Genomic DNA, 24,895 nt, shown 5'->3' with positions numbered 1-24,895 from the left:
TCTTCCTAGTTACTACAGTATATAAATACAACTCCTGTGGTCACCATTCATGATGTCTTCTCTATAAGGTGGCCCTGTCTAGCGTGAATTGGTTAAATCGAGCTGGTAGAGGTGTGCACACTGGTAACCTAGCAATATGCTAACAGTTTCTTTCCCTCACACATATACTTTTTATTTTTTTCCTTTATTGAGGTAACATTGGTTTACAACACTGCATATGATTTAGGGGAATAGATTGACACCTTGTCAGATGTGTGTTACCACCTCTGCTAACAGTTTCTTATCCCTGAATAGAGAATTTCACTTTTCTTCTCTAGAGGCTGTTTACAATTTACATATTATCTTAGGACTCTTTGTTGTTTAAAATATGCTTTAATTTCAACTTTGTATTTCTTTTATTCTTTTTTTGAATCTCATCATATTGGAGATGTAAAAAGTTTTCCAGGTGTTTCAGAATAGGTTTTACATCCAAAAAAATTTCAAAAGCTGAGTTCTTTGCTTATTCTTTAAAATAATGTATTATGATTTTGCCTTAGGTTATTAAAGGTGGTCATCAGGAAGAAAATGGATTCATTAAAAAGGGAAATATTCATGTATTCTTCTTTAGTAGTAGGATAGCCTGTTTTATGGTGGGTTAGAGTAAAGGAAGAGAATATAATTAATATTATAAAGCATTAGATTTACATACCAGGGATTACACTAAGTGCTTCATATGAATTATCTCACTTACTCCTCACAACAAACTTACAAGGAATGCACTGAGGCTAATAGTTTCCTTTTTTACAGATCAGGAAATAGGTGTGAAGAGAGTAATTTGCCCAAGATAAGCATAGCTAGGTGGTATGGTGGAGTAGAATTGAGTCAGGTTCCGTCTTAGTTCAGAACCTATTCTGTGCTGTATTATGGTTCTGTACCTGACTAGGCTCTTCTGCTTATGTTTTCTTTAATAAAATAGAAATGTTAAACATTTATTGATTTTTGTGAAATCTGAAGGAGGACCTACATACTACTTAATCATATGGATGGGAAATAAACAGATTTCCTTTAATTATTTTATCATCTTTTAAAATTGGGATTAGATTCCAGCCCTGTTCGAAATTTGCAGTCATTTGGCACCGAGGAGCCTGCTTATTCTACCAGGAGAGTGACCCGAAGTCAACAGCAACCTACCCCAGTGACTCCGAAAAAGTACCCGCTTCGGCAGACTCGTTCGTCTGGCTCAGAAACTGAGCAAGTGGTTGACTTTTCAGATAGAGGTGAGTGGGAGTGGTATGATTTTAGACATATTACAGGGGACCTGGTGAATTTCTTTTAAGGAAGGCTTGGGGCCACTGCAGACAGATGGCTAATGCTGACAAAATTCAGCTAGGTGAATGCTACTTGCCCGATTCCTTTTTTAATGTCTCGCTGAGGACAGTTTGGTATTAGAATATTAGAAATCTAGACTAGCAGACCTGTAATAGATAAAAAGGGCCCTCTTACCACAGATGAAGACGACTTGAACCAGATTTTCTTACAGTCATGCTTATCAGTCCATTTATCCATGGATTTCTGAGATTGAGTGACCTTTAATGATTAAGAATGGGAAGCTATTGAGATTTTGATTTACCAGCATCAGAGACCTTGGAGTAAAGATTACAGACTGGTGAGCTTCTAGCCTCACAACATGATATTGTTTCTTTACACAGTGTTTACATTTATTAAAAAAATTGTTGCCAGTATTTAAAAATATGGAGATTTCATGTAAAAACCTGGGTTACTAGAAAACTCTGAGAGCATTAGATGGTCATTCATTAACAGTAATAATTGGCTGGAGCTGAATAGTAGTTGTCTGCTGTTTTTTTTTTTTTTTTAAATATAAGAGCTGGGGTACAGGCCAGAGGTGCAGGAGGGTGAGAGGATTCACCAGAGACAGAGCGAGGAGCATAACAGGCAGATGACCGAAATACACTGCTAAGGGGAGCAACGGGCAGGACAGGAGAGGTCTGCCACGCCATGTGGGAATCTCCCTGGCTGGCCGGGACTCAAACCCGCACTGCAGAGTCTGCAGAGCTTCACAGCACTGTTCTCAACCTGCTGTGCCACCCAGGAGGCCCCAGTAGTTGTCTTCTTGAGATGAACCAGGAGCTCTCTACTTGACCTTGCTCAGGCCCTGTAGGCATTTGTTTCAAAATCTGGAATTGTTAACTCAAGAGTCAAGTTCATTTATGCTTTCATACCAACTCTGTTCAGTGTGATTCAGAAAGACAACCATTTCGTTTGACTTCCATCCTGTGTATTTTCTGGAAGGAGAGTGGAATGGTAGTTTAAAAAAAAATTGTTTCCAGTCCTCTCTGGTGGCCTAGGGGTTAAGTCTTAGCACTGTAACTGCTAAGGCCTGAGTTTGATCCCCGGGCAGGGAGCTAACCCACATATGGTGCAGCAGACGTCTTCTGTCTTGCCCTCCTTAGCAGTGAACTCAGTAAATCTGCCTGTCTGCTCCCCACTCTGTCTGATGAATTCTCTCACCCCTGCACCTCTGGCCTGTACCCCAACTCTTCTATGCAAAGATAAATTAAAAAATTAAAAAAAATTGGGCCTCTCCGGTGTCGCAGTGGTTAAGCGCTGGGTTGCGAAGCTGCCCGCAGCCTCTGCAGCACCAGTTCGATCCCCGGCTACTGGCGAGGGTCCCACATGGCGTGCAGACCTCTCCTGCCGCCTACTGCTCCCCTCAGCCATGTACTTCGTCAGTCTGCCTGCTCTGCTCTCCTCTTTGGCTCTGGTGAATTCTTTCACCCTCCCGCACTTCTGACTGTACCCAGTGCTTGTATAAATAAATAAATAAATAAATCTTTAAAAAAATTAAAAAATTATTTCCATCGAGTTTTAATTACCTAATAACTGGGGCTTATGAAGAAACAGATATATGAAATGTATTAAGTAAACCCCAGATTTAATTTTAGTCAGAATTTAAAGCTGCACGAAAGGAACAATCTTAGTTTCTCTTCATTTTTCATTTAGCCTTAAAGCAAATAAATAACTCAAAGTTGTTGGTTAAATCACAGAAGAAGGATCTGAAAGTATATAAATCCTGTATAGTAAACCTCTAAATAAATAAACCCCATTTACTAGCTCTGCCAATTGCTTTTGCTTTAGAAACTAAAAATACAGCTGATCATGATGAGTCTCCGCCTCGAACTCCAACTGGAAACGCACCTTCTTCTGAGTCTGACATAGACATCTCCAGTCCCAACGTGTCTCACGATGAGAGTATTGCTAAGGACATGTCCCTGAAGGACTCGGGCAGTGATCTCTCTCATCGCCCCAAGCGCCGTCGCTTCCATGAAAGCTACAATTTCAATATGAAGTGTCCTACACCAGGCTGTAACTCTCTAGGTTAGTATGTCCCGATGTCATTACACCTTGTATTTTGTGGTTCTCTCCATCTGAAATTAGGATCATTCAAAAATGTTTTGTGTTCTGTCATCACCTAGCTTCGTAGGCTCTTCAGTGGTCACATGCTCAGAGTAACACTGAGTTTCCCACTTGAATAAAAGCATTTCTGCTTCTTGACCTATTGTCCATAATAATAGGGTTGATTGCAAGAAAGTTGACTGTGATGCACCATTCAGAGCTTTTTCCAGTGAAAGATTTTCTCCTTTTTCCAGTAAAAACAAAGCAGAAGCCAGCTGTTATCAAATATGTCATTGAATGGCTCATATTAATAAGCACCAACACTGTAAACCAATGCAGAGTAGTGACTCTTGGCCAAGGCTGTTAAGAAAATGATAAAAACAGATTTCTTAGGAAGGGACTTTCAAACTAAAAAGGTACAGATGAGATCCTGGCCTTTATTTACTTTACTAGTTTTAGAATCTTGATGCTTTGGGTACATAACAAGTTTAAACCAGATAACTATTTCTCCTTAGATAAATGCTTTTTTTTTAATAACTAACTTTCTGCCTCTTACTGAGGAATTCTTGTAATAGTTTAAACCTTACTAGTTTTCCTTAGGTCAGCTTAGATGCAAATGTTGACGTTAAACTTTTGCCTGAGTTGGAAGGTGCTGACTGGGAGCTAAGAGGCCTTTCACTACTGGGTCCACTTCTCAAATTTATGAATTATTGGGTGTGGCCATCAAGTTGAGAAAATAGACTAGTTTGTTGCTCTGTAAAGCCTGTGTTTTCCCTACTATTTTGTTTATTTGGATCCTTTCTTGCACTTAACAGCAGTTTCTCAGATAATTTCAACATATCAAAATGCATAGAGCAATAGTTCCCTTGAATGCCATACCAGTCGTCATTCAGAGAAGATAACTGTGTCAGGTTTAAATCAATTTCCTTGAGCTAAATAATGAAAAACTAGAATGGAGATATCATCACTTAAATACTGGTGCAAGAAATAGCTAATATGCTTTAAAATGGTAAGGGGATCTGCTTGTCACACATCAAGAACTTTTCTCAGCCTTGCTAGTTGCTATCCATGCTCCCTCAAATCGGTACTTGTATTACGTTTATTGAATGTCATGTGCCAGACGGTGTTTTAAGTTCTGGGGATGTAGTTGTCAACATGTCAAAATTCCTACTCAATTAGAACTTCTAGTCTTAACTGGTCAAGACAAAACACGTGAAACCTAATGCATTAGCTAGAGATAAATACTATGAGGGAAAAGAAGTAGGGGAGATACTGAAAGGGAGGATATTCTGCGTAGGTGTTTGCACACACATACACGGGTTGATACGGTGACATTTGAGCAGAAGCCTCAGAGACATGAGAGGGTGAGCCATTTGGGTATCTGGACATAAGCGTTACAAGTAGATGGAACAGCAGGTCCAAAAGATCTGGGGTGGGAGAATACTTGAGCAGTTTGAAGAACACTTAGGGGTCAGTATACCTGGGGCACAGTGAACAGAGTGGAGAGGAGGAGATGATGTCATAGCAGTGGCCTGATTGTGTGTTATTTATGCCCAGGACTTAACCCCTTAATGGGGTAGACCAGAAGGCAAATATAAATCTATTGGGTTAAAAGAACGTTTATTTTGACTTTCTGTTTTAATGTACTGCCGAAGTTCAAAAATTTGATATGTTATGAGTTCCCAAAATTATTATTGATCCTGTTCCACCCTGAGGCAAAACAATATCATTTAAAAATATTTTTGGTGTAAAAGTATTGTGTGCTTGTGAAAAATTAAAATCCTGAGGAAAACGAAGTAGTAAAAGTTCTGTTTTCATTCATGTTCCCAGAACTATTTCCCTGATAGAAAATTACTGTTGCTATCATGCTCAGCGAAATAAGCCAGAAAGAAAAAGAAAAATACCGGATGGTCTCACTCATAGCAGGAATCTAGAAAACTTAAATAAGGGACCAGGAAAATGAATAACTATAAGAAAGTGAAAATCAAAATCAACAAAAAACTATGAACCAGAGACACTCTATGGGGGGTAGGGGGTGGGAGGGGAGGGATTGGGGTCAAAATAAGGGGATTGCAATTGTATGGGGAATATAAAAATAAAATTTATTATTAAAAAAAATATATAAAGTATTCACTTTTATAGAGAACCAAAATAAATATTTTTTCTTACAGGTTAAAAAAAAAAAAGAAAATTACTGTTGCTAATTTTTCACAAATGCTTTTCACGAATTCTGGTATATGGTATATATATATGTACACATATTTCTTGTTTGTTGTTATTTATAAAAGAAAATATATAGTGGTTGGTTTGACATCTTGGATATTTCACATTAGTAAATAGAGGCCCATCTGTTTAAAGGATACAGAGAATTCCTTTATGTTGCTAGTTGATAAATTATTTAAATGGTTCCATGTTGATTGACATTTAAATTGTTTCTTGTTTTCAACTACTTTGAACAATACTGTAGTAGATAGTCTCGTGTGTAAATATTTTGGTGTCTTTTAGAAAATCTAGCATAAGTTCATAGCAGTGGAGTTGCTAGGTCAATAGATCAGCTGTCAATTTCTAACCTTTTAATGTAGATCCAATAAATTGGTTTTAGCTTACATATTATAAAATGAAACATGAAAAAAAATAAAATGAAACATGAAATTTGAATAATTTTACTCAGAAGTTATTGATGCATAAGTCTTTCTAAAAAGACTTGTACTAGCTTTGACTTTTACATTTTATAATGGTATTTGATACTGAGAGTTGTTTTTTCCTAAGATAAATTGTATGGTTCTCTAAAAATAAATTTTTAATAATTATCAGCGAAGGGAAATTGCACCTTGCATAATACATATTTTCTTCTCTACCAACACTTAGACTATTTTTTGCCCTTTAAAACTCACTCTATAAGTCATGTATAATTTGTAAAATCCCAATGTCTCCTTTACCCAAAATTAAATGTCTTATTTTCCATGAAACAAAGTTATTTCTGTAGTCTTGTAATTTAGCTTAGTCTTGTAATTTAGCTTAGCTTAGTTCATCTTTTTGTCTCATAACTATTGTCTCACCATCCTTCTCACTCATAGATGTTTTATAAACCTTTGGTTTAAAAGATGTATGAAAAGAAAACTACATGAAAATAGAAAAATGAAGAGAGAACCCTTTAGATAAAATGAAGTCTCTGTATTGACATTTCTAACATTTTTCCCTTTTAAGAGGGTCTTGTGGTAAGTGCATGTATAAAAGTTTGGTTATAGAGAGAAACTAAATCTTTAAACAAAACCAGCTCCCCTTCACAAAAAAAATGTATTTGATCAAAAATATTAAAATGTTTATTATATGATAGAAAAGACCATTTTGTTCTCCAATGTTTATGTTTCTTTTCATTATTGGAAAAATTTCAAATTGGATAGCGTTGCATAATATGCATGTATAAAATTATTACACCTAAAACTTGATTAATTTAGCCTAAGAAAGTTAATTTCCACCAAAAAAAAATTCCTAGTTGTAATTTTGTTCCTTCATTATAAATATATGGCCTTATGCATTTTGGAATTTGAAAAATAATACTGGGACATAAGGAGCTACAATTTATATATACACATATATGTATGACTGTACAAGCCCAGATAGGTTCAAAGATTATTTGGTCCATTCTGTGGAAGAAAAGAATTCATTGTTATGTCCCTAACAGCACTTACCTTCGGTGAATTCAATCTTGATCTGACATGTATTTGACAAAGATAATACAGCAAAAAATCAGATTTGTAACAGAGAAAAGTATCACTAAACTTAAATCTTTTTCTATTCTGAGATTAAGTTTTTCCCTTCATTAACAGGACACCTTACAGGAAAACATGAGAGACATTTCTCCATCTCAGGATGCCCGCTCTATCATAACCTCTCAGCTGATGAATGCAAGGTAATTGTATGCTCATTTATTCAACATATACTTACTGAGTGCTTACCATTTGCCAGGCACTTTGCTAAACACTGGGGATACAATGTGAACAAAATGGGCAACTTCGTTCTTACATTCTAGTGGAGGAAATTAAATCAAAAGCAATTGTATTATTTAAGAAATAGTTAAACAGACAAAAGAATATGAATGAGGACTTCATCGGAAGAAATTAAGGAGATTATCTGTGGACTGTTTGGAACATCACCCTTTGGTGCACTGATATTTTCTATTGAAAATTGACTTCAAAGACTGCTAGGGATCTTTTCCATTAAGACATAATTTGCATAAATATGTGATCTCAATATTTATGCATTATGTTCTTGTCTTACAAATCTATGAAGGCATTTGCTTTTTTCAAAATTCTTCTTTCTCTATTTCTGTAGAATACTTTTACTTTTTATTACTTGGAATCTTAACTGCTCTTGGCTAGTTCTTCTAATTTCTTGAAAATACATAGCTCCTGAGTAGTATGGGATTTTGGAATAATATACTTAGAAGTAGAGCTTAAACCCTATTTTGCATGTGGGTTGTCACTTTCAAGATGGAACCAAAAACTTAACTATGGAGAAGCAAGAGTTGAAAATCTGAATAGTTAAATGAATTGCTCAGGTACTATTTGAACAGGTTAGCTGGCTAGACCAAAGTAAGTTATTTTTGTGGTTATTTTGCTAGTAAGGCCAGGGTCACAGGTTTATTCCTGTCTGAGCTAGCTGATTCTTAGAAAAATTAGATTACCCAGCTCGCATTTATTCTCCCTCACTCAAGAATTTGTTATCTTATTTACAGGTAGACCTAGGATGGAAAGATTCTTTGTTTCCTCTTTTAGTGAAGCAGTATATACTTCCACTGTTTGTATGTATTTTAAGGTGAAGGACTCTTATTTTTCTTCATTCCAAAACTCTTGTATAAGTAAGGCAGTTTTTTCTGCTCTGTGTAAGAGTATGTCTTCCTACAAGTCTGCAACCAGATCAAAATAGGAATAGCTTTGCCAACATCTGCATCAGAGACTAACAAGGCAGTAGGTGCTTCTTTCTTTGAAAAAGATTGTGAGGTCTGTTTTTTGAGAGTTAGCTTCTACTACTAATCTCTCTAAACATAATCTAATGCTGTGGATGGTTTTACATAAAAGTCTTCTTACGGCACAACTTCTACTATTTTTGGCTAATTGCAATATGAACATTTTTTCTTTCAGCAATTTTTAAAAAGAGGAAAAATTTATCAGTGTGGCGAAGAAAAATCTGAAAAAAAGGTAGCATTTCTAGCCTTTGCAAGGGGAATCGGGCTTGGCATAATCCATCTTTACTACCATAACAGGTGCTTGGAGGACAAGGAGAATTTCTGAAAACGACCGCTTTTATTGCATTTAGAGTCTCAATTGAAAGGATTAAACTAGTTCCTCATATTTATACCAAAGTCTATAGAGTTTTAAAATACCTGCTTACACATTATTACTCTGAGTTCCCTGGTAAATATTTATAACCATGATGTCGCCATTTTTATTCAGTCAGAGATCTGTGACTACATGTGCCACAATGTTAGAAGTATCTGAGGTTTCTATGAATGCCATAAAAAAGACTGCATCCATGGAGCTACATGCTCATGGGGTGTGGGGGCAAAATCAACATATAAATGAATAAGTAAGAATTTTCTTACAATGACAGATGCATTCATTGAGGAACAAAAAGACTAAAGATAATAGAGATTGACTGTTTGGCATGATGGGTACAGCACTGCTTTTGCTCTGAAAGTTAAGGTGGACCTTGCAGAGGAGTTGGCATTTGCTCTGAGGCTCTAAGACTCTTGAATCATGACTTACAGCAAAGAGGCAGTTGGGTCAAGATCTAGAAGAGATACAGAAGTAGAAGGAAGAGCAAGTGCAGAGGCAGTGAGGTAGGAGAGACTGTTGGGTTTGAAGAACTGAAAGTCAGACAGGATGGCTGGGAAGTGATGAAAAATGAGAACGCTGGATCCAGATCATAAAGAACCCTGTAGATGTTGGAACAAGGAGTCTGTTTTTATTTGGAGGGCTTTAGCAGAGGCATGATATAATTGCATAAACACTTTAAATATCACAGCTTGCTAGTATGTGGAGAATGGACTGGAAGGGCAAGAGTTGGCATAAGTTAGACTAGATGGAGGGCTGCTGCAAAGTTTAAGTAGTAGATGATGGCCAAGCCTGGACTAGTGTGTGTTAGTGGAGAAACTCAGGATGTCTTTTGGAGGGGTGCAGCCTGTTTAAACTTGTTGGTAAGTTCATTGTGAATTGTAAGAGAAAGCAAAGAAGCAAGGACCACATGCAACTTTTTGACCTCATCAGTTGTTTAGAAAGTGCTACTATTTATTGATATAGGAAGGATTTGGGGTGGAATGGATTGGTGGGAGAATGTCAGTTCTGTTTCTATCATGCTGAGTTTTAGTGTCGACGCTTTGTAGGTAGTTGGATGTGAGTCTTTATTCCCAAGGGTGAAACTGAAATTTGTCTAAGTCACTAACTACAGTTAAGTTACCCTGTAGACTTGACCCTGGGTTTCTAGTTTTTTCTTTGTACTTCCATACTCTGTCTGTTCTTGCATGTCCTCACATTTTCTAATTCATTGTGCAGTGGAGATTCCAGGCTCAGGATCATTAATTAAAGTCTAGCTTCACCACCATTTATCTCTAATTATTTCATGTCTTTGATTCTCAGTTTATGGCTGAGAAAACAGAATGTGAAGCTTGCCTCATCTGTTTCTTATAGAGATTGTGATGATAAATATGAAGACCCTTTGAAAGTTAAAGGACAACATAAGTTCAGGGGGCTGCTGTTGTATTCTTATGCTATAAGTAAACATAGTCTTAGAAACAGGTGGATTTATTGACGCTGTTAATGGTTGCAGGTGAGAGCACAGAGCCGGGATAAGCAGATAGAAGAAAGGATGCTGTCCCACAGGCAAGATGACAACAACAGGCATGCAACCAGGCACCAGGTATGGGCCTTGTTAAAGCTCTGGCCATTCACACAGCTTGGGAGTCCCATAATGTCTTTAGGCTTATCCATCTCTTCTTTCCTTATGTCTAAATGAGTAGTCTTCTAGTCGAAGAGTCAGAAGCATATTTGTTTTCTAAATAGTAATATTCACGAACCACTCCTACCTCATAAATGAAGGAATCATGCTGTCTATAATCATTATCATCAACATCATCCTGCTTGTTTGGAAGATTACTCTACTTCCTCATTTTTGCATCCACTTTTTAACCCATTGCTGTTTACCTTCAAACCCCTCCACTCTGCTGGTATGTTTTCAGGGTCACCAGTGGATTCTCCCTAGCTTTTGCCACTGTTGACTGTGTCGTAGTTCATCTGTTGCTCTCTTGCCTAGATGTTGCGTTACTGTAATCCTTCTGCCTTTCTGAATGTTCTTTTTATTATTCTTCATTCCTTGTTCCTCCCTGGATGCCTTTGGCCTTTACTGTTCCTGTTTTTCTGCTTAGAAACCTGTACCTATACAAGAAGAGATTGTATTTATCCTCCTAGGCTGCCATCTCAGCTATTGTAGGAATCCTTCTCAGATCTGCTGTCATTAATGAATTTCTTCTTATGTATTTTCACTTTAATGTTTTCAGAATGTCAGTTTGGCCCTTCTTATGTATTAAGTATACTTAGCCCATCTGTGAGTGTCTGTTTTTTGTGGTTAGGCTATAGGTAGATAGAGAGGAGACATGGTGAGAAGTTTGACTTTGGAACCAAACAGATCTGGATTTGAACAATGTGATTTTGTTTTTCTAGCTGTGTGGTCTTGGGCAGTCAGCTAACCTCCTAAACTTTATTTCCTTATAAATAAGAAGGCATAGATAATACCTTTTGGCAGGGAAGTCAGCTAAATTGTGCATATTAAGTACCTATCCCCAGTGCTTGGCAGATAATAAGCACTCTCTAAGTGGTAGCTACATTTTTCTTCATTCCCTATCTTGGGATCTATAATTGTGCAGATTTTAAATTTTTATTCATTTTTGTATTTCTGCTGATCAGATCAGTACTTGGAAAACAGTAAGCACACAATACATGCTCATTGAATTGAAGCTATCTTTATTCTTGTTGCTTTGGTGGAGACTTCCATCCTTAATTTATGTTCTGTTTGGGTTAATATTAAAATAAGTACATTCCTGAATCCATATTCACTAACAGTGTCTGGATGGTGAGGGAACCCAGCTTGGAATTTTAAAATGACCCAGTAGTCACAGAGTGGCTGTGACACATATGGCATTTTTTTTCCTCTTCCCTCCTCAGTTCTCTCCCTTTTCCTTTTAGGCACCAACAGAGAGGCAATTGCGATATAAAGAAAAGGTGGCTGAACTCAGGAAGAAAAGGAATTCTGGGCTAAGCAAAGAACAGAAAGAGAAATACATGGTGAGAAAAGTTAAACCCTGAACTAGAATGAATAGCTGTCACATTTAATCCCTTTTGGTTTCTAAGCTTCTGCTCTTCAGATTTGCCATTTGGTATTCCCTCCTGTAGCAGTTGGTTTACTATAATCCCCCCAATCTAGGCTGTTAAGAGTGGAAACTGGAGGTCTTCAAAAAACAAAATACCGTTAGAATTTAGATGAAAAATAGGGCCTCCCTGGTGGCGCAAGCGGTTAAGACACAATCTGTGAAGCTATCCACAGCCACTACAGCATGAGTTCTATCCCCAGCCAGGGTGCTACCCACATGGTGCAGCAGACCTCTCTTGACTCGCCCGCTGCTCCCTCAGCAGTGTATTTCAGTCAGTCTCCCTGTTCTGTTCCCCACTCTGTCTCTGGTGAATCCTCTCACCACCACCCCTCCTCTCCTGCCCCCATACCTCTAGCCTGTACCTCAGTTCTTGTATGCATAAATAAATAAATCTTTTAAAAAAAGAATTTAGATGAAAAATAATTGAATATTCTAGTCATTTGTAAACCTTACTTTAGTTTTAAAGGGCTAAATTTACCCACTCAAACAAATACCATGATCTGGTGATTTCTGTATAAGGGAAAATATTTAAGCTAAAAGTAGTCTACTTATTTTAATAGAAAAACAAAATTCCTACATGATAATAGGTGTTAATTGGGTATACATTTCCCATTCCATAATAGATCTCTTTTAGTATTTAAACTCCCCCCCCCTCAGTTTTAAAAGTAATGCACATTTATAATAGAAAATATAGAAAAGTTAGGAAAAGTATATGGAAGTAGACAGTGATCCTGCATCTTAAAGCAACCAGAGTTAATGTTGTGGGACATACCCTTCCAGCTTTTTACTTAATGCCTTACTTCTTTAATTTGGATATTACTACAAGTACAGCTTTGAATTCTATGTTTTCACTTACATATCTTGAATCACTTCATTAAAAATTTCTCAATTTTTTGTATAAAATTTAGGTTTTAAGTGAAGATACATTTTATTATAAACATATTAATAAGTGTTTCCTATTGAAAACAATAAAAATATAGAGAAGAAAAAGCCTAATAAAAATCACTCTTCAAGTTTTACTACTTAGTATTTTACATATGCTCTCTCAGTCTTCTTCTGATGCATGTCTTTGTTTTTTCGGAGTTAGAATATTTACTTATTTAGTCATTAGACTAGATTATTAAAAGTATGGTTAGAAGCAATAGGTAGTCAGCATGGCTTCACTAGGACAAAGATATGCCAAACTACATACTTACTTTTTTGGTATTGTTACTGTCTTGATAATTTGTAGCTCAGCACGTAACACCAGACTGTTGGGGTTTGTGTAGGGGAGCCCGCCTCTAGTAGTAGACTGTACAGTATATATATGGTTGTATATGTCCCTTGTCTTTAAAGTTCTGTAGAGGTATGATAATGTGCTTATACCATTTACTGAGTGTTCACAATCCAGGCCCTGTGGTTTTGTGCTTCCCCTAATCTTTATAACAGTCTGTATGATGGATGGTGTTTTTCCTATTTTATCGATGGGGAAACTTGTATTTTAGAGAGGTAATTTGTCTGGAATCATACAGGTAGAAATAGTGTCTAAAGTGAAAGCTCCTGAAATTGATCTTGGAAATATCTGCTTTTCAATTTGAGCTAGTTTATTTGGACCCAGTCTTCCCTGTAAAAAATGCTGGAAAGAACTTTTTTTAAACATTAATAAAAAAGTTCATGAAAACTATAATAGAAGAAATACTTGCAACATAAATCTTAGATGACAGAATCAAAACACAAAAAGATGCATATCAAGTGAGCCTGGAATTAACTGGAACATTTTATTTGGAGGAATGGTACTGGTGAATGGTTTCTTCATATGCTAATATATGTGTGAAATCTATAATGTTCTTCCTGGGATGAGCCATCTACTCCACTTAACAACCATTATCTCTATTCTCTGGGTGGGGGTGGAGTCTAGGACAGAATGGGAAGGGCTAGATTCAAAGATTTAAGAGCAAAGTTTCACTTGTGGGATTTCTTTCTGATGAAAAGGACACTTGTAGTAACTGCCATGGTAAGACTTGATACTTATGTAAAACTGAATTTTTATTATGCTTCTAGTTTTCTGACTTCCCTCTCTTATTTGTGCTTAATATTTAGTAAAACATTTTTATTTTATTATTTTTTACATTTTAAAAGGACAGGTTTATTAGGAAAAGGAGAAGGGGGGACGGGGGGAAAGGCAGGCAGTCTTGGAGAGAGCTGCCTGGTAAAACATGTCTAAAAGAAACCAGCCTGTTTTTCCAATTTATTTGGACTAGAGTTCTAAAGTGGGAGCATTAAGACTTTGGCAGACAGTGGGTCCGGCAGTTCAAGTGAAAAAAAGGGTTGCTTCATTCAACCGCTCCTTTCTTCCTGCTGATTTTCCTTTCAGTTTAAAATCTTAGACTTGAAAACTTAGGGATTCAATTTTTTGTTTTGTTTCGAAATCGGGGAGCTCTCTAAGGTTCACCCCAGATCTCAGGATTCTAGGAATTTGTTGTGCCTTTGGAATTGCTATACTTTACTGTTGGGTGAATTTTCAGAGGAAGAAATGGAGGCATAGTATCTGATCCTTGAGGTCCTCCTTTAGAGATAGAATGAAAGTTCCTTTTGGAAAAATGGAGGAGTATTTCCTTTCCAGATTCATGAGGGTAGTTAGTGGATGTCTTACAGCATTAACCTTGATGAATAGTGTGTTTTGTGCCGAATCACTGGTCCCTACTGTAACGCCTGCCATATAGCTTATGGCTGTGCATGGCCTTCTGGCATCCATTGAAATGAAGTAGATTAAGTTCTTAAAAGCAGAGGTTATCAGGCTCTGGTTATTTTCCTAGGAACACAGACAGACCTATGGGAACACTCGGGAACCTCTCTTGGAAAACCTGACTAGCGAGTATGATTTGGATCTTTTCCGGAGAGCACAAGCCCGGGCTTCCGAGGATTTGGTGAGTATTAAAACCTCCTTGCTAAGGACCACTTGTGAAAGGCTCTTAGAATGGCCAAGAAAAATGATCAGTCATCGGTTTGATGGGAATTAAATGTACCTTGCTGCTTGGAATCTCCTCTTCCCACAGCAATCTTTGAGACTGTCCTCATTCATATTTAAAATTAATGGCTCCTCTTCCCTTCCCCAGTTCCTCACAGTTTTTCCTTCTCTACCCCAACTCCTGGAAGCCAGGCAGAACAATAGGTGCTCCTTTGTCTCAGGTAATTTGCAATTCTGAGAACCTCTAGACTAGTTGCTACCCATCTTTGTTCTCTTAACCCTAACAGGAACTCCCTTTTTCAGGGCTTCCTCAACCCTCAATACTGCTATAAAAAACAGTGAAGAGTAATGGAAAGACTGTTGTCAGCTTTTTAGATTACATTTTAGAAGTAATTGTGACATGGCCAAATTTTATATATTAAAATGGTTTTCTGTTGACCCTTTGATCAAACTTTTATTGAGAAATCAGACTACCTTCTTCGAAGGCTGAAGGAAGTGTGGATGTTTTCAGATAGCTGAACAGAACAAATTACATGGGAATTAGCTACCAATTTGCTCTGTGTCAGACCCATCAAGGGACGACCCTCACACTCAGCTAGGCACCTTATTCAAGACGTATTAGTTATGTTGCCGAAAATCCATAGGTGTCTTTCTTATGAACTGGAGATGCAGTTTAAAGGTGTACTTTTGACTAGCCATCATTTAAAATTTTATTTTTACTTTAATTGAGGTGACATGAGTTTACAACACTGTAAATGTTGCAGGTGTACAATTTCTTTGCTCAGCAACTGTATATATCACACCACACCCACCACTCATCTGTTCTGACCTAAAATTAGGTCACACTTAGTTTTAATACCTGAGGCAGAATTTTCAACAACTTTAAGAAAATTTTAGTAATTGAGTTTACTTACTTACCAGATTAAATGTGTTCAGCAAAGCTTGCTTATAAAGTGACTCATATCTTTTAAAAAAAATTAATTCAGGGCCTCCTTGGCGGCCTAGGGGTTAAGTCTCAGTGCTATCACTGCTCAGGCCTGAGTTTGATCCCTGGTCAGGGAGCTAACCCACACAATGGCATAGCGGAACTCTCCCGTCTCCCCCAAGGCTCTCTTTCATGGTGTATTTTAGTAAATCTGCTGCCTTTTTATTTTTAAAGATTTATTTATTTATATAAGAACTGGGATACAGGCCAGGTGTGCTAGAGGGTAAGACGATTCACCAGAGACAGAGCAGGGAACAGTAGGCAGACTGACGAAATACACTCCTGAGGGGAGCAGCAGGCAAGACAGGAGAGGTCTGCCACGCCATGTGGGTTTCTCCCCAGCTGGATTGAACCCGCATCACAGAGGCTGCGGATAGCTTCACAGTGCAGCGCTCAACCGCCTGCGCCACCAGGGAGGCCCTGTTCTGCCTGTTCTGCTCCCCTCTGTCTCTGGTGAAACCTCCTAACCCCCACATCTTTGGCCTACACTCCGATTCTTATCTGCCAATAAGTAAATAAATCCCAACTGTTTAAAAAAAATTAGAGTACTTCCTTTAAAAATCCACAAATAGACTGTTGAAAACTTGTAGGAGGCAGTATTTAATAGTTGCCTGGGCCTGGGGTATGCAGCTTTCTGCTGTTTTTCCCTCTCCTGCCTCTGGGACAGTATTTCCTAGGCTTGACGACTCCCTGCCTGCTTGTGTATAAATACTGTGTCTATAACCCAACTCACAGCCCCTGAGAGGAGATAATCAAAAAAAATTTTCTGCTCTCTAGAGTTTAGATTCCAGAATTAAGTCATTGTACATGTTTCAAAAATACTTTTTAAAGTATCCACATTGAGTGGTGGGTGTCTATGTAAGTGCGGATATATGGCGTCCAGATTCAGATCTTTGTAAAAGCTGCAGATAACTACAGCACATTCTGTATCATTTTTTTCTATTTAGTTTAGAATGTTTCCTAAAGGGAGTCTGTACTTGTGGTAGATTGCCTTTATATTCAGTTTTGTCAGCCTGGTACTTGTTTCGATGTTCAGAGTGTAGTAGAGAGCAGAGGACAGCTAGCTGTTCACTATTGAGACCTGCTCAGGACAGGTAGGTAGGAAGTTTCCTGTAGGCCTTCCTAACTATCCATGCCCACGTAGCCCTCTTGATGTAAAATTGCTTTTGAGTAATTTCACTCAAACTAAAGACAGAAGCTAAATCTGTCTGAATTTTTTCCCCCATAGACTAGAATAATGGAATACCCAGAAATTTACTCGGGCGTTAAAAAATAAAGGTGATCAATTCTATTACTTCTTTAACTTTCGATTTCTTTACATAGGAAAAGCTAAGATTGCAAGGCCAAATCACAGAGGGGAGCAACATGATTAAAACAATTGCTTTTGGTCGCTATGAGCTTGATACTTGGTACCATTCTCCCTATCCTGAAGAATATGCACGGCTGGGCCGTCTCTACATGTGTGAATTCTGTTTAAAATACATGAAGAGCCAAACGATACTCCGCCGACACATGGTAGGTTGTCCTGGGCTTCTGTGCCTGTGATTGCCATGAGCTGTAGATCTCTAGAATTGGTCCTGAGGTGACATCTACCCGAGTGTATCTCTCACTGGTCCACCAGTGAGAAGAGATAAAGGCATCGGAGGCTTTGAAAGCCATGTTTCAGGGTGGGGAGGTGTACATCCTGGCACAGCTGGCATGCTGTGTGACACCCAAAGCAGATGATATAGTCCTTAACTACATCCTGTTGTGCACATGGCTCCATCTTTTTTCTTGCTGCCTGCTCAACTCCATTTCTTCCTTGGGATATGAATTACTTCTGCCCGCAGTTGATATGTGTCCCAAACTAAATGAAAAGGAATAGATTTCATTAGACAGCAGGGATAACATGACTCACTTATGTGTCCTTAATAACTAACGTGGGCCAATAAAGGCCCAGAAAATGTGCTGTTGAATGAACCCTTCTTTAACCAAGACAGATTATGAAATGAATGGAATGGGTCCGTTCGTACCTTCTCGAGTTTACTTAGTGTTTTCTGGTTTCAGAACACTTACAAATGGGGATAAAGATTTACATTTGATTTTTGTTAGCAAGTAAGCTTCTGGATATGTTGCAGCTTTCAGCCATTTTTATTTCCCTAATTGTGGAATGAAGTCGTGTCTATGGGATTTCTGCCCTTTGGGCAGGGATGGGGAAATGTTGAGGGGTAAACATTAGTCTGTCAGAGGGAAGACTTTTCTTCTGTAGTCACTGCATAATTGGTCCTAAAGCCATTTAGATGTCTCTTCCCCTCCATCTTTATTGCCCTGGATTTCCATATACTGAGCACCCACAACCCACGCAGGCTTTTCATGATTTCTGTCATTACATTCTTCCTCTCCCACCTTAGTGATTCTGCTTTTTTTGTGTTCCCAGTTTTGGGCCACATGCAGTCCATAGTTTTGTGGACTAGAACCATTCCTGTGAATTAAGCCCCCAGACTACGCCAGGCTTGACTTGGGGTGGGCGTAGAATGCCGGAGAGGGAAGGTAATATCTATGGACTGGTGCAGACACTAAGACACATGGGGTCATGGTTTCCAAAGTTGGGCTACATGATTGTAGACCATGGAGATAAACTAAAATATGGTTTTGCTATTGAAAGTAAAACTGGTATTTTGATTGATGTGAACTGCTTACCATTTATGCCCCCTCTCATTCCTGCTTATTTTATGTTATTAACCATTGAAATAGCCAAAAAGGGCAATAAATAGTATTAGGGGGAGAAAACAGAGGATCTAGATAAATTTGATTATATTATACAATTATGAAAATTAAATATCAGGAAATAGATGCCTATTTTAATCTTCTGATTCCTGTCATTTCAGGTAATCGCAGAAATGGGCCCTCTTGCCATTTGGCCAACAGTATGGCTTCTCTTTTTAAACAAATAATTGTTGGATTAGTTTGGTTATTGTTGGAGAGAGCCAGCATGAGTTAAAGGGTGGAGATAGGAACAAACTGTAGGTGGAGCTTTCTTGAAGCAGTTCTACTTAATAAATATGTGGATTTACATGTTTAAATTGGGGCATGATTTTTTTTGGGGGGGTTGGCATGATTCTTGAGTTAACCAAAACAAGGTAAAATTTAATTGAAACCTCCATATACATGTGCTTTTTAAACTGTATTTTTAAACCTAATTACATAAAACCTTTTAAGAATTCACCTATTCATAGCAGTTGCTGACAGGTTACATTAATCTATTAAGAATTGAGTGAGGAAAGGGGTGCCTTATGCCCCCTTGTGGTCATCCCCCTTCCAGCTTCTTGCTATTCAACCTGGCTGCTGCTTTGGCTTTTTTTTTTTCAGCCATAGAAGGACTTGCTCCTATTTCCTTGTATTACAAAGGAACACTTTGGGAAGGGGTGGGTGAGACTGTTTTCTAATCTTAAGAAAAGGAAGAGCATAATAGTTAAGTGGTAAGAAGTTACTGGTAAAGGTGAGGGTATAAGTATTCCCATCTTTACTTAGCCAACTCTAAGCTGCTGGACAAAAGCTGCTTAAGAATTTCCTGTTGGTGCGAGGCATTTTATATTTATAATAAGGTATTTTTTATTTATCTGGCTTTTACGTAGTAGATGAATTTAATCTCCTGGGTTGTAACAGTGCCAGAATATAATCAAAAAAGCTTCAAACTGCTATAAAAATATAATAAATGCATTACAGTGAATTTAGAAGTCTTTGTTTTACTGAAAAAAATCTCCGCTCTATATTCTCAAGTTGTTGGCTTACTGTCTGTCATCTCAGCTAACTAGATTTGCCCTGTGATTCCTTTTCCTTTTTGAGTAGCTGTCTTATTGGGGAGATTTGTTTATGTTATGTGAATTTGATTCTCTTGCAGGCTAAGTGTGTGTGGAAACACCCACCCGGTGATGAGATCTATCGCAAAGGCTCAATCTCGGTGTTTGAAGTGGATGGCAAGAAAAACAAGGTGTGAAACATGGTGATGAAAGAAGCGGGTGGTGGTGGTGACAGGCTGCCGCTGACAGGCTTCAGAAGTAGTTTCTGTCTCCAGCTTACCTTGCGAAGAAGATGGAATTCTTTACAGACAGTTTCTGTTTAATTAGAAATAATGGCATGGTCTTTAATTTTAGGCCTTTATCAGATAAGTTTAGAAATCACTGGCCTATACATGAACTCTTGTTTCTCTGCTTCCAGATTTACTGCCAAAACCTATGCCTGTTGGCCAAGCTTTTTCTGGACCACAAGACATTATATTATGATGTGGAACCCTTCCTGTTCTATGTTATGACAGAAGCGGACAACACTGGCTGTCACCTGATTGGATATTTTTCCAAGGTCAGGAGGATCTGGAGATTAAGAAGCTGACCAGAGCAAGCAGGGTGATTGATGTTGGCATATGGAGACTCAAATCACCTACAGAAGAGGCAATACTCTGGACGATGACAGCTCTTTAAAAAAAAAAAAAAAAACAAGCTGTTCCACATGTCAAAGATTATTTAATGAAAATATACAATTCTTTATTAAAAGCTTCGGGTTTATTCATTTTTTGATTCGTGGGTTGGAGCAGCCTATTAATTACTGGCCAAGCCCCTGCCTACCAACCCGCAAGCCCACATCTTACAGTCAAGCCAAAGCTCCTGGCTTTGCCCTCTTTGTTATTAACTTAAAACCAGGAATAAGTTCCTTTAACCTGGCTTGCTAGCTGGGCTGTCAGCGATAACACAACTTTCCTTGGAAAACTCAAGGCCAGATTTTGCTTATGACATTTTTCTTTTACTTAAGACTTTTAAATATAATAACTATGTTTTGAACATAATTCATGTCTTAAAATTCATCATTTGAAAGTGTACAATTCAGTGGGTTTTAGTATAAATTGTGCAACCCTTGCACAATTGCACTGATCAGTTTTCATTACCCCTGTGAAAAATCTCATACCAATGAGACACCACTTCCCATTTCTGCTCAACCCCCTCTTCTCCTCTGTCTATAAATTTGTCTGTTATAGACACTTCACAGAGGCATACAAATGTGATTTTGTTTTTTAACCCTTGGCTTTCAGAATGGTAACTTATGTTTCAGATCCCTCATTCCTATGACAACCTCCTTTTGGAAAATTGCTTTTAAAGTGGGCTGCTCTAGATTGACTCAGCAATCTCAACCTTGCCCTGTTTGCTCTGACTGTAAGAAAGCTGAGTCGGCCCCCCTTAAAATGAGACTGGAGGTCTTGGAGCTAGGGAAACCACAGGATTAATGGCTTTGGCCATTGTCAGGGGTGTGGAGGCAACAGCTGTGGGTCTGATAGCCACTCCCCAGGACTGGTTAGGCAAATATTTTGCAAGCAGTCTTTGTATCTGTGGGACAACTGACATCTTTGGTTTTCAAAACTAATGACCTACCATCCATTTGCTCTTGGTTTTAGGAAAAGAATTCATTCCTCAACTACAATGTATCCTGTATCCTTACCATGCCTCAGTACATGAGGCAGGGCTATGGCAAGATGCTCATTGATTTCAGTAAGTGAATCTGCTAAGGCAAGGCCATGTGTAGGTTTTTTATGGGCTCTACAATTGCCAGTATGGATTGGGAAGACTGATACTTACTATGTGTATGAACTTGGACATAGTTGGCCTGGTACACATTGAGCACAGTGAATGTAGGGCGATGACCTGCCTCCTAATACTAGGAGATAAAGAGGATAATAAAGTAAGGTTTTTAGGATTATCCCAGTTCGAGACTTAGTGGTAATAGCACAAGGCTTCAAGTCTGTTTTTGGATGCCAGGTATTTTAGTTTTGTAAGGACTTTCCTAGAGGCGTTTTTTGTTATACCTGATAGAGACTTTGAATTCATTAATCATGTATTCTGTGTTTGGAAATTTGCTTACTCACTAAAAGTTGTTTGTAACCCCAGAAGTACCAAGAGTATTGGTACTTCTGCATTTAGTTGTGACACGTAATAGTAGCAAAAAGGAAGTCACTGCTTGTTCCCAGCTGAGGTCGATCAGGATGCCATGTTTCAGTTCTCAGTGTAAACAAGTATCCTTTTCATGGCCCATTAGTTCCACATTTTATTTATTTTAGTGCTTTTTGTTGCTGATATTAAATGACCTCTACATGTAGTGCCAAGTGCTGTCTGGAGGGCTATAATGTGCCTTACAGAGAAGAACCTGTGTTAGACAGGCTTCATTCAGGCCCATGTTACTGTGTTGTTACCCATGAGTTCAGTGTTAAAATAATCAGCAGTATATATTAATTTAGGGATTTTTAAATGGAAGCACATAGAATTAGGTTACATGATTAGTGACAAAAACATGACCGGATTTTTCACTAATTCATTGTGACTTTACAGAACACAGTTGCTATAAATCATGAGAATCAACTGTCTCTTATTCAGTGTTCACTGTTATGTGACATATTTTAGTCAGAGTTAGAATTCTTAGAATGAGCCTTCCATTTTTAAGCCATTTAGGAAGAGATAAATCATAAGGTGGCAGAATCCATTAAGAGAAGTAGGCACTGTTTATCTTTGAATAATCAACACCTATTTTATAAACTTGATTTTATGGAAATTTTCAAACATGCAAAGGTAGCATAATAACCTCTATGATTACCATTTTATGGCTAAAGTCTTATTTTACCTATATTTTCCACCCTCAATTATTTTGATATCTCTAAGGTCTATTACATCAAAAAAACAGCCTCAGATTTCTTTTTTTTTTTTTAAGATTATTTGTTTGTTTGTTTATTTATTTGTTTGTTTGTTTATACAAGCACTGGGCACAGTCAGAAACGCGGGAGGGTTAGAGAATTCACCAGAGCCAGAGTGGGGAGCAGCAGGTGGCAGGAGAGGTCTGCGTGCCATGTGGGACCCTCCTCCCGTGGCCGGGGAGCAGCTGGGGATCAAACTGGTGCTTCAGAGCCGCAGCCTCGCAACCCAGCGCTCAACCGCTATGCGACCGGGGAGGCCGAGCCTCAGATTTCTTAATAGCGAAAATTGTAATATTCAACCTTGCCTAATTTTGTTCTTTTTTCCCCTTAAGTAATTATTTTTACTCATATCCAAATAGAATTGATATATTGTTATCAGTAGATGTGGTCTATACATTTACTCTGAAAGTTCCCCTTCCATTTCTTTATTTCTTTTTGAAGAAAGTAAGTTATTTATTGTTGAAATAATTTAGTAATCTAGTAGAGTTTCCCAAAGTAAAAATTTTGCTGACTCTATCCCCGTACTGTTCGAACGGTTGATTTTTAAATGTTAGAACTAGAGGCTTGGTGAGATTCAGATCTCTACCACTTCATAGGTGGTACTGAGGTAATCTGTTAACAGTTCAGAGATTTGAGAAATATGAAAAGCTGCATAATGAAAGGCTTTCCATCTCCTTGCCAATCTACCTGTTCTCAAAACATACCATTGTCATGAAAGTTGCTAATGAAGCTTTCCATAGTTTCTTACTGTTTATTATAAATAAATACAAATACACCTCCTGTTTTGTTTATACAGAGGCAACATATACCACAACCGCATGGTATTCCAATGCAGGACTAAACCCTAATTAATATTGTAGAACAGCCTGTATACTTTACATATTGACACACTTTTGGTATTAGGATGAGAAACAGTGTTAGAAAATATGTGTTGTTTTTTGTTCCCTGGCAGGTTATTTACTTTCCAAAGTGGAAGAGAAAGTTGGCTCCCCAGAACGTCCTCTCTCAGACCTGGGGCTCATAAGCTATCGCAGTTACTGGAAAGAAGTACTTCTCCGTTACCTGCATAATTTCCAGGGCAAAGAGATTTCTATCAAAGGTTGGTTTTGACTCTAAGATGATTGTTACTCAAGTCGTTACATACACTAAATAATCTAACTTGCGTACCCGGTAAGCACTGTTATAGCTTTGTAACCTGCAAGGATAATGTGCTGTTCTGTTTCATCTGAAGATGAGAACAGGTGATGCACTGAAAATGGGCCCTTGCAGAAACCTGTTAGGGTACCTAAAGATTCCAGAACATTTGGCCCGTAGTTATATGGTTCATTTTCTCAAATCTGGCACTGCTAACACTTGAACATGTCGAGAAAGAAGACACATCCAGGAGCTTCTAATGTATCTCTATTTATGCAAGGGAAGACAAATTTAGTTTGATCTGTCTTTGGCCTTGATTTCTATCAAGGGCAAGAATGATTTCTTGCTGTAAGATCCCTCGTTGGTCGTTATTTGGACTGGTCAACTGAATGCTTTCTAAACTTTTTCTGAACAAGTTGGATTGAGTATGGAAGATTTCATCCATTTGCAGTCCGCTTGGATTTCCTCGAAGGGAAAGAGAGCTTTGGTAGCAGGGTAGGTAGGTCTGTGCTATGGCCAGGTTCTCAGTAGTTTTTCTATTTCAGAAATTAGCCAGGAGACAGCTGTGAATCCTGTGGACATTGTCAGCACTCTGCAAGCCCTTCAGATGCTCAAGTATTGGAAAGGAAAACACCTAGTTTTAAAGAGACAGGTAAAGTTATCAGCTGCTTGCTCATTGCTGAATATACTTGAGGCTATTAACAGCAAAGTGGGGCCTTAACACCTAAAAGGTAATCCTCCTTTCTTAAAGGAATTTGACTCCACATATCTTTGACTTGGTCTCATTTCTTTAGCGTCCAGTGATGCCTTTGTTTTTTTTTTTTTTTAAAGACTTTCTTTTTTTTTTTTTTTTAATAGAGGCATGTCTTATTTATTTATTTATTTTATTTGTTTGTTTGTTTTTGTTTATACAAGCACTGGGTACAGTCAGAAGCGTGGGAGGGTGAGAGAATTCACCAGAGCCAGAGTGGGGAGCAGAGCAGGCAGAAGGACTGAAGTACACTGCTGAGGGGAGCAGCGGGCGGCAGGAGAGGTCTGCGCACCATGTGGGATCCTCCTCCGGTGGCCGAGGAGCAGCCGGGGATCGAACCGGCGCTGCAGAGGCTGCGGGCAGCTTCGCAACCCAGCGCTCAACCGCTGCGCCACCGGGGAGGCCCCAGTGATGCCTTTGTTAAGCTTATCTCCTACCTTATCCTTATCAGAGCTTTTGGTAAGCTCCTGTCTCAAATTTGGGTGGCACAAGATAAGTAGCTCCAGTTAAGCAGCTTTATGTCTCAGTACTTCCATCACTTGGTGATTTTC

At 38.3% G+C, this 24,895-nt stretch overlaps 1 protein-coding gene across 2 annotated transcripts in view; it reads left to right on the top strand.

Annotated features, from left to right (window-relative positions):
- Positions 1-24,895, top strand: part of KAT7 (lysine acetyltransferase 7) — a 31,248-nt gene that overhangs the window by 4,320 nt on the left and 2,033 nt on the right. Inside the window, exons 3-14 of one of the 2 annotated variants that reach the window (XM_037493783.2) lie at positions 1,080-1,256; positions 3,136-3,375; positions 7,224-7,306; positions 10,222-10,311; positions 11,634-11,732; positions 14,614-14,724; positions 17,074-17,265; positions 19,631-19,720; positions 19,948-20,088; positions 21,173-21,266; positions 23,412-23,558; positions 24,139-24,245. In XM_037493783.2, the coding sequence (XP_037349680.1) occupies positions 1,080-1,256; positions 3,136-3,375; positions 7,224-7,306; positions 10,222-10,311; positions 11,634-11,732; positions 14,614-14,724; positions 17,074-17,265; positions 19,631-19,720; positions 19,948-20,088; positions 21,173-21,266; positions 23,412-23,558; positions 24,139-24,245 (1,571 nt within the window). The remainder of the gene's footprint in view (positions 1-1,079; positions 1,257-3,135; positions 3,376-7,223; positions 7,307-10,221; positions 10,312-11,633; positions 11,733-14,613; positions 14,725-17,073; positions 17,266-19,630; positions 19,721-19,947; positions 20,089-21,172; positions 21,267-23,411; positions 23,559-24,138; positions 24,246-24,895) is intronic. The other variant, XM_037493784.2, reaches the window with a different exon arrangement.

This window comes from Talpa occidentalis, unplaced genomic scaffold, assembly GCF_014898055.3.
Source record: "Talpa occidentalis isolate TD23 unplaced genomic scaffold, MPIMG_talOcc4v2.1 talOcc4.7, whole genome shotgun sequence".
In the NCBI taxonomy this organism is placed as follows: domain Eukaryota; kingdom Metazoa; phylum Chordata; class Mammalia; order Eulipotyphla; family Talpidae; genus Talpa; species Talpa occidentalis.
Note: the sequence above shows the minus strand (reverse complement) of the source record. Positions and strands in the feature narration are given on the sequence as shown.